This window comes from Aulostomus chinensis, chromosome 16, assembly GCF_037954235.1.
Source record: "Aulostomus chinensis isolate RoL2024-O1b breed Wild chromosome 16, RoL_Achi_v1.0, whole genome shotgun sequence".
NCBI classification, from domain to species: Eukaryota; Metazoa; Chordata; class Actinopteri; order Syngnathiformes; family Aulostomidae; genus Aulostomus; species Aulostomus chinensis.
Genome location: NC_141335.1, coordinates 6,828,824 through 6,838,197, shown reverse-complemented (window position 1 = coordinate 6,838,197; position 9,374 = coordinate 6,828,824). Strand labels below are relative to the sequence as shown.

General features: G+C 42.2%; 1 protein-coding gene across 2 annotated transcripts in view; it reads left to right on the top strand.

Moving 5' to 3' along the window:
- Window positions 1–2,221: 2,221 nt before the first annotated feature.
- akt3a (AKT serine/threonine kinase 3a) overlaps window positions 2,222–9,374 on the top strand; it is a 53,966-nt gene continuing 46,813 nt past the window's right edge. Inside the window, exons 1-2 of one of the 2 annotated variants that reach the window (XM_086181178.1) lie at window positions 2,222–2,346; window positions 6,682–7,099. In XM_086181178.1, the coding sequence (XP_086037304.1) occupies window positions 7,054–7,099 (46 nt within the window). In that variant the 5' untranslated portion in view covers window positions 2,222–2,346; window positions 6,682–7,053. Of the gene's footprint in view, window positions 2,347–2,433; window positions 2,684–6,681; window positions 7,100–9,374 lie in introns of those variants that run through there. The other variant, XM_086181177.1, reaches the window with a different exon arrangement.

Below are 9,374 nucleotides of genomic sequence, written 5' to 3'. Positions count from 1 at the left end.
GGTTCACAACCTGATCAGTCCCGTCCCACCTGAACTGGGATGTTTGAACCATGGAGAGCAGCAGTTTGCTCACCAACACCAGTCTGAGACTACTTCACTCAGAGTAATACTGTAGTTAATCTGTCTCTGTAGGCAAGGGCAAGGGGCACACGCACACACACACGCACACAGACACACAGACACACACACACACTATTCTGTATAAAAGCCAGCTGACGGAAACATATGTGTGTTTGTTTGTTAAGCAAGGGCCAGAGCAGCGCGCACACACACACACACACACACACACACACACACACACACGTATATATATTTGACATGCTAGGTCCACCTGTGTCTGCAGCCAGGGCCTCATACCGATACCTCTGCTTCTTTTCCACACCACCTGGGGAGATGGAGAGAAAGAACAGAGGGAGAAAAGAGGAGAGCACAGCTGAAGGAAGGGGTTGTTGTTGTGCAGGAAAGCTAGAAAATAAAGAACTTTAAATTACGATTCCATCAACATCTTAAAATTGTCATTTGATTGAATTTGTTTGGAGAAAAGCACGTTGAAACTCTGAGGGTTTGCGTGACAAAACCTCTTAACGTTAAAGGGCAATTGCAAAGCAGCTGAAACGACCTCCTCTGGAATTTAAAACATGCACTGTACCAACAATGTGCCACTAAAATGTACATTCCGCATTGAGAGTACGTCTGCCTGATCAGCTGTTTAAAAAAAAAAAAGTATCAGTCATATGCCAAGCAGCTGTGTGATCCTTCTGGACATGCTGGATGAATAAGTCCACTGACTGAAAGTACATTTTTGCCCTGGTTACTTTTATTGGGGAAATCCACAAAATTTTGCGTATAAAGGTCAGTTTACTGGTCATGTGGGGTACTACTCAGCCTTCCAAGTAGATGTGCAGTGTATTGTACTGCTCTGGAGGAGTTTTGTAAAGTCTGAGAGTATAAATGATTAATTTGTTATACTGTCGTTGGCTTGGAGAACAATGAAAGACAGTGTTATGAACTAGGGGCGTACTCAGAGCTGGGACTTGGCAGGCGAGGAGGGTCCAGCTCATGGACTGTTCATGGTCTAATGAGAGTTAGAAGAAATGTAGAATCAATATTTTTGGAGCTTAACCCCTAAAAAAAAAAAAGACTAAAAGTGGCAAACCAGTCTGATAAATCATTCTTTTATTGGGCAAACCCATTAGTTACAGCTTATTAGCCTCACAGTGTTTAAGTGGTAAACTTTTAAAGGAGCGATTAAGCAAATTTGAAATGAGAGCATTGGCTTGAAGAATTCAAATTACACCATTCCACTAAATTGGTGCATTTTCATTCCTCAGGACATCATATGCATAATAATGCCTGTATAATGTCTTATATCGCTATAATGTCTTATGTTATGAAGCAGTGTCTTGCATGTTGTCCTAATTGCAATGTTAAGATACATAATGTAAAAGAGAAAGAGGGGAAAAAGCAAACATGTACTTTGAGGTACAATATATTAATTTTCCTCCCTAAATTTCTTTATTTTGACAGCAGAAGATATCCCTTTTACCTTCAATGTACCAACTTTGTGGCCATGAGATGCAGTTATTTAGTTATTTCATAATTTTTAATTGTTATACCTTGTGGCTTGAGATGACTACAGTGAGTCAACAAGTCAAAATTCGTTACCATAAAATAAAATTTTAAAGATTCTATCCACTCACATTTTTTTTTCCTTTATGGCCACTCCAGCATTTTCGTATTTCTGATCATATTGCTGATTTTATTGGGGTTGTCAATATTAGCATTAAATCCTGCTAATGATCTCTCGGGTGTAATAATATTTTTGAGGCTGGTCTTGATTTTTACAAATAATGTTGCACTAAATCCTCAGTTTTGTTCAATATATATATTTATATATATATATATATATATATATATATATATATATATATATATATATATATATATATATATATATATATAGGTGTATAAAAATATTTTAAATTGAGAAACCGTGTCGAAAGGAAATAAAATGGCCGGATAAGGTTGTCACTTAGAATTGTTTAACGGGTGTATTAAATGTTCCAAAAAAAAAAAGTTTTTTTTGAAAAGGAGTTTGATTCAGAGAAGTTACTGATAGGCAAAAGCGTGGACATTTGTCTCACTGGGACCTTTTCTTCCTTCCCCTCACTGACAGCGGCTTAACAACACCTGATTCTCGCGATGGTTGGATAATGAGCCAGCCAAGACACACGGGATGTTGGAATGGGATGATGTGAGGGAGCTCTTCAGAGGTGGGCAAGAAGACGAGGCGCACAGACCGACTGAAACCGTTAGAACCGAATTCGAAGGGGAGCAGGAGGAACGGTAAGATGTGCGTGTGGGTGCGTGTGCGTGCGAGGGTGCGCGCTTGCGCGTCTGTGCGTGACAGAAAGGGTTTGCCGTGCCTCCCGGTGACGTCACAGGCTCTCCTGAAAGTCAAAACAAGCGTTGGATGCGGTAAGGCTACCAGCCGTATCTTAATCGGAAACCCGTCTGATGTAGCTTTAAACTTGAGTCCGGTTCCAAGTGAAGCAGGACAGAGCTGATCGGTGTATCTTTGAGTTAAGCTTTATTTTAACTACTCACTCGGAAAGGAAGGAAATAAGTCGAGTGGTTTAAGAAGAGCAGGTGCACGGGAAAACCACCGTACCTGCCGCTACAGGTAATGCTGTTAGCTAGCCGCACTGTAGTGAGCCCAAACACCGCAAACACGCCGCTAAAGCCCGCTTTATATTACGTGTTTATGTCGTGATAACGTTAGCAGCGGTGTGGTGGGGGCGGGCCAGTGTTTGACAGGTCACATGGGAATGATGCTCAGTTCTGGGTAATGACTAAAGGTTGAGAGGTAGCACCAACCGTCGAGAATAAGGGTGACGTCTGTTACCAGAATACATACGGGCAAATATCTTATTTCCGTCATGGTAAACATGGGCCACTGAGAGTTTCCTGCCATGCAACCTGCGTCAGTTTGTCAGCCAGTGCTGTGACGTAGATGATGCAGTGCTGCTGGTAACTGTCTTACTCATCCATGGTCCTCAACAACAATATCTCTGTAGCAAAATATAAATGTCCTACGAATAGAATATAATGCAAATATAACATTGTGACAAGTGGATGTGTCACATCGGTGGCAGGGAATGTTATCTTTGTCTGGGGGGGTGGGGTGTCATAGCTTTAAAACTGCATCACAGTATTGAATGGTATTTTTCTTTTCTGCTTTAACAGTATAAATGGGAACATGAGAATTTTTACATGAATCATTTCATAAAAACAAAAAAATTCACAAGTAACAATAAGATCTAATCTTGAGAGCCAAGCAGATCCATCCAGAAACAGGGCCGGTTCTAGGAGGGGAGGCAAAGGGGTTTTGAATCACTGTGGCTCCCCTCCAAACACACCTGCCAGGAAATGAATCTGAAAACCCAGACATAAGTCAGCATTGCTCATTCCTCATCTCAAAATCAGTGGGATTTTTGACAGTTTTTCTTTTTTTTTGGGGGGGGGGGGGGTGTCTGAAATAAGTTCTGTGTTTTAGGGATGGCCATTATGACCAGTAACTGGTTCCAATTAATAGTTACAAAGCAATTAATCTGCACTATAATTAGCCAGGAATGAGTGTCTCGCCCACTAAAAATATCAAATTTTTGTCTTTTTCATATGTAGGGCTTTATTTTTATCTCTAAAACCAATTACATGAGGATTCACACATCGTAACATCATTATACACTTACAGTGCTGCTGTCAACAGAGGAATTTTAAACGAGTGCACTGTAGAAAGCCTACATGTCCCATATAGGAAAATATTACATGACTTTTTAATCAAGCAGAATAGTAAATAGCCTGCCTTTCCAATGTATAAAAAAGATAGACAAAATCCAAAGACTGAACCCTCAAGTGCAGAGAGCACTTAAAGTTCAGGAAAACTTTCTCAGCTATGAAGAAGCTTTTTTTTTTAATGTTTTTTTTTTTTAGTGTGTTTTAAAAGTGGCAGTTTCTGTCTGCTTCACAAACAAGATTACGGAGACTCAATCATTTTAAACATCATTATATTTGAAATCTGAAAAAACAAGTTGTGTTGATGTTTCAGTTTATTTTCGTATGGATCGAGGGAAAATGGAAGCTTTGTGCAAAAACATGGGAGGAGTTGCTTGAGGAGATGGATTCAATTCAACTTGCAGGCAGAACAGTAAATGGAGAAATGTTGATTTGTACTCCTCAACGTAAACATGGGCTCTCGTCTGCCGTCCAGTGAGCTTAAATTGCCTATATTACTTATCGAGAGGAGATAAGTTTTAAATCTCCTCTCCATCTGTTGTGTGAACCAGTGCGCTTCCCCAACTCTTTGCTCCGGGTGTTGTTGGGATGTTTGTTGTTGTTTGTCCACATGTGATCACCTGTAAGCAATGTGAATATTGACTTACGTAACGGCGGCCGGCGGGTAGCCCTACACAGAAAGTAGACCTTACTCCTCAACTTCTGAAGAAGCATGCTGGTGACTGATCCTAGCGCCCGTGGGTTTTAGCCTCCTTGCTGACGTCTCCCACGCTGTGGTTATTAGCCGGAGTCCAGGGTGGAACGATGCGTTTCTACACAACGCAGGTTACACTTGCTGAGTAAAATCATTCAATGACAAACATAACGAATGCAAAAGTAATATAATTGATAAGAATAGAGTAAAAGACTCGACTAGATAAAATAAACACGTATGACTAAAGAGGGTGAGCTAGGGCGTCTGCATTAGCATCCAGAATGTGAAAACGTTCTTTTCTCCATTCTGCACCGCTACTAAGTAGAATTGAACATTTTCTCTAAGGTCTCTAATTGTGTTACAAATGCAACGTCAGTCAAAATTACTGCAATAAGATTTTTGTTTTCAAAATTGTGCAGCAAAGTGGTGATTCTATATGAATATAAAGGTAAATATGAATATTACAATTCATTTCCCCCAATAATCATCTATCCTAAATTGTACTCGCTGGACCAGTAAAAGATTAAAAAAGAAGCAAATTAAAAACCAGCAGCTTACCTTGCTGGTTTCCAGTCGAAGCACGTCTTTGCAGCTAATGCTCCATTATTTCTGCTGTCGAGGAAGTTTCGAGTTGTGGTTGGTTGGTTTGTCCAACTGTCTCAGCAGGATTACACAAAACTACTGGACTACTTCACACATCCTGGCAGTGGAGTAGAGTGTAGGCCACTGGAGAACCCATACAATTTTGTGGTTGATCGGTTTAACATGGCAAAAGCGGCGTTTTGTTATTTTTTTATTTTTTTGTGTGGATGAATTGGCCAGTATAACAGCAGCTTAGACAATCAAATTTCATATTTTTTGGAGTTATGCCTTGTCTGTATCAATTTCATCTATTTCCCATACTGTTTTTTTCCACCTCTCTCTCCATTTTTTGTCCATATTTCCTGCAATTTGGAGTTTCTTTTCTACCTTTTTTGATGAGTACAGATTTGTCCTTGTCTTTGCCATCTGTCTGAAAAGAAATATCATCAAATAAATGTTGTCTGGCAGGTGCTTCCCCTGACATAGTTGGTTCATCATGGCAGTGGATATCTCCATAGCAACAGCTGCCCTGGTGACAAGGGGTTGCCTCTGTCTGGACGTTCCTCTCTTCTGTTCTCCTCTCCCCTTCTCTCCAAAAACCTGCTCTGTAATATCTTCAACTAAGTGAAATCATAAAATGAGCATCATAACCTATCATCAATCATAACAGCTCTTTAAATCATGAGCTGAAATGTGCTGTCAGTCTGCATTTGTCTGTCTGGTTTTAGATTGTTCACTGTGGTGCGGACATATTGCTGAAAAAAAAAAGCTCTGTGTCACCAACAGTGCTGGTGTGTGTGTGTGTGTGTGTGTGCGTGCGCGTTAGTGCTTCTGTTCCAGACTACTATATGACGCTGCAGTCCCTCAAAGTGTCGGCAGCAGTGCAGACACTAGCTGATCTGAATACTGATTTTCGAGCTAGATAGCTACCACTGTTAGCCCAGCCGCCGTAGTGCTGATCTCCATTCAAGCTGAGCAGCGTAGTGTTGTTGCGTGTTGTGTAATACGGTGTAGTAGGGTGCATTTGAGGTGAACGCAGCAGCTATGCAGAGAGAGAGAGTGAGAGTGAGAGAGAGGGGAGGGAGAGCAGGATTGAGACGACAGAGAGGTGCAGAGATTTGGGCAGAGAGAAAGAGAGTGTGAGAGCATCCCTAACTGCTGTTGTTGCTATTTATAGCCTAGCCCTACTCCACGGTCCTGAGATGCTCTCCCACCTCCCACATGCAGACAGGCAAGTCAGCCTACACATACACACACGTTGACAAAATAATTTGATGTGCAGAAATAGTAAAAGATGGAAGCGATGATTGACCTGCTCTCTAGAACATCTATGAATGAATAAGAGGTAGAGCTCTGAGGTATAAGTTTGGCAATCAAGGTCAGTTTTTGTCTCATCAGGAGCTCTGCAATAAAGCATCCTGTGTTTCAGAGGAACAGAGTGTATGATTGGGTGGGGGCAGTGTTTGTCCTCACAACATCTATTTGTTTGTCTTGTGAAATTGTATGAAAGGATTTCAGAAAGAGTTAGGATGGGATCAGAAATTGAGAAGAAAAATAAATTCATGCCTTGTTTTTTCTTTATTTTTTTTTCTCCTTTCACTTCCTTCCAGGCTGAGTCACTGCTGGTGAGGAGGAAGGTCTGGAGAGGGAACGAGAGAGGAGGAGGAGGTGGTGGTGGAGGAGGGGGAGAAGAAGAAGAAGGGAGGGAGGCAGGGAGATAAGCCACAACAGGAAGCAAAACGACACACGCCCGTACACATACACACAGCGTGTTTGTGTGTGTGTGTCTGAGAGGGAGACTGCGTGAACGAGAGGGTGAACGGGAAAGGAAGGGAGGGAGAGTGACGCGAGGCTGGGAGAGCCGGCCCCCCCTCCTCTCCCTCTCTTTCTCTCCTCTCCTCTCCTCTCCTCCCCTCCTCCCTCCCTCTCTCTCTCTCTGTGGAGCAGGCGTGTAGCGGCATCAGACTCGGCGTGAAGGAACCATGAGCGATGTCACCATCGTTAGAGAGGGATGGCTTCAGAAACGGGGTAAGTACATCCAGTACCCCATGTCTTATCTTCTCTCTGCCTCTCTTTTCTCCTCCCCTCTTTTCTGTCTCATGTCTGGTCTGAGGGCCTGGCCTTGCCTGTCCACATGTGCCGGTGGGAGGATGTGAGTGTTTGTGACTGAGTGTGTGTGTGTGTGTGTGTGTGTGTGTGTGTGTGTTTGTGTGATCACATGGATGTCTGATTATCGTGTGTGTGTTTGCCCCACAGGGATGTGTCTCTTTATTATAAGCTTGGCTGGCCGTTTGTTTGCTTAGCCTCTGTGCTTCAATCAGGTTGTGTCTGGAGAAGAGTGTGTGTGCATGGGAATGTGCATGTATGCACGTTTGTGTGTGTGTGTGTGTGTGTGTGTGTGTGTGTGTGTGTGTGTGTGTATGCAGTTAGTAACACCTAGCAGGCCTTTAGTTACACTGCTGGGACATCATGTATTTTTTCAAGGCAGTGTCTGTGAAATCAAGTTAGTTTTGTTCTTCTGAAGAATTATTTGAACAGTTTGTCTTAAAACTCTGAATGGTGTCACTAAGAGTCATATGACACGAGGTTGAGGGGATGGTCGGGGTGGAGTAGAGGGGGGCACTGACAACACATCCTGTTTACAACTTCACTGAGGAAAATGTGTAGTCGTGGATGCATGTAACAAAGATGGTGCTTCCCTTTTCTCAGACATTTGTGGTTTATTCTCAGTAAGTGGTTGTTGCAATAGGTGTACAGTCATTTGTTTCGGGGTCAGAGTGACCCCATAACAATCACAAAGTGGTGCCGGGTTTTCTCTGATGACTGCAGCACTGACTGTAATACCTCTTATGACCTTTTATTTTTTCCAACATACTGAACAAAATCACAATTTTTGGGAGGTTGTTTGTCTGCAGGTGCTGATTTGTGTCAGTGAAAATGTGTTTTAGAGAGTGAGCTCCAGGAGCAGAACAAAGGGGATTTCCAGACTTTTAAGCCAATGAGCATCATCCGCCTCAGTATGTGATGGTGTCCCGGAATGTGTAACACAAACTGTTGAACAGGAAGTGACATGATGCATAACAGCCAGCAGGCTTGTGGGTAATGTAGGCTAGCACTGTTGCACAGCAGGGGAAGCTTTTAGACAACAAGAGTTCTACTTCCTCTATTAAGTGGATCCTTTCACTCATGTTACACACAAGATCAGTACACTCTCCCCACTGCTAAAGTAGAAGGGAGGATCTTTGTCGATGTGTCCCAGCATGGCACTGTGATCCTCAGACAGTCGTCTGTGCATATTAAGAGGAACACATCGCCCCCAGTCACGACTCAGCGCCACCAGTGTTCGTCAGTGTGTGAGAGAGAAAGAGATAGAGGTTGTGAGGGAAGGGGGGGGGGGCAATGTTTGTTTGTGTCAGGAATATGAATGTTTGTCTGCATCATATGCTAAATCTTTGTCTGTGTTTGTATGTGTATGTGTGTGCGTGCGCGTGTGTGCATGTATGTGTGTGTGTGTATGTGTATGTGTGTCTGTGTGTGTGGAAAGGAAATGGGTCGTGATGCTGACTCATTGTCCAGGTCGTTATACAGCAAAGACTGCAGTCTTAGTCATTAGACAGCTTTTTACTGAAATGGAACAGCAAGGGAGGTAGTGGGACCTACGGACACACACCTTTTGTACTAATAAGATTACATTTAGTTGGGGTTTTTTTTTTTTGAAGGAAGGGAAGACTCTGTACTCTCTAACTTTTCTTAGAATAATGCACATTGTTTTGCTTTGAATTGGATGACTCGAAGACCATGACACAGAGAAATGAGTGAATGAATTAAAGATTAGGAAGACAGAGACTTGTGAAATAGAGAACAGAAAAAAGACTGTATGGTAGATGCTCCTTTGAAAGAGCCTTGCCCATGCGCTTTGTAGATGCTTGTAATTAAAGGAGTCAAGAGAAACTTTTCTACAAAGTGACAACAACATTTTCCTGAGGTTTTCTGGCACTGTTTAGGTGATATATCAGACTTTTCATGTCAATAACGGGCTAAGTCAGGGTTGTACTTTGTCATCACCCTTTAGCGGGTCAATACTTTTTGACAGAGGTTTTGCTTTTAGTTATTTGATCGATGAGTTTCAGATTAATCATTTTTATTTCCTCACCACTGGTCTACAAGCACTGGAGGTTTATGCTTCGAAGACGCAGGCTTGTTGCGAAAAGTCATTATTACCAATTAGTTGTTAGGTTATTTGTATTTGTCATTCACTGATGCTGAAGGTTTTCAAGTAACAAAGTGACATCCTTCATTAATG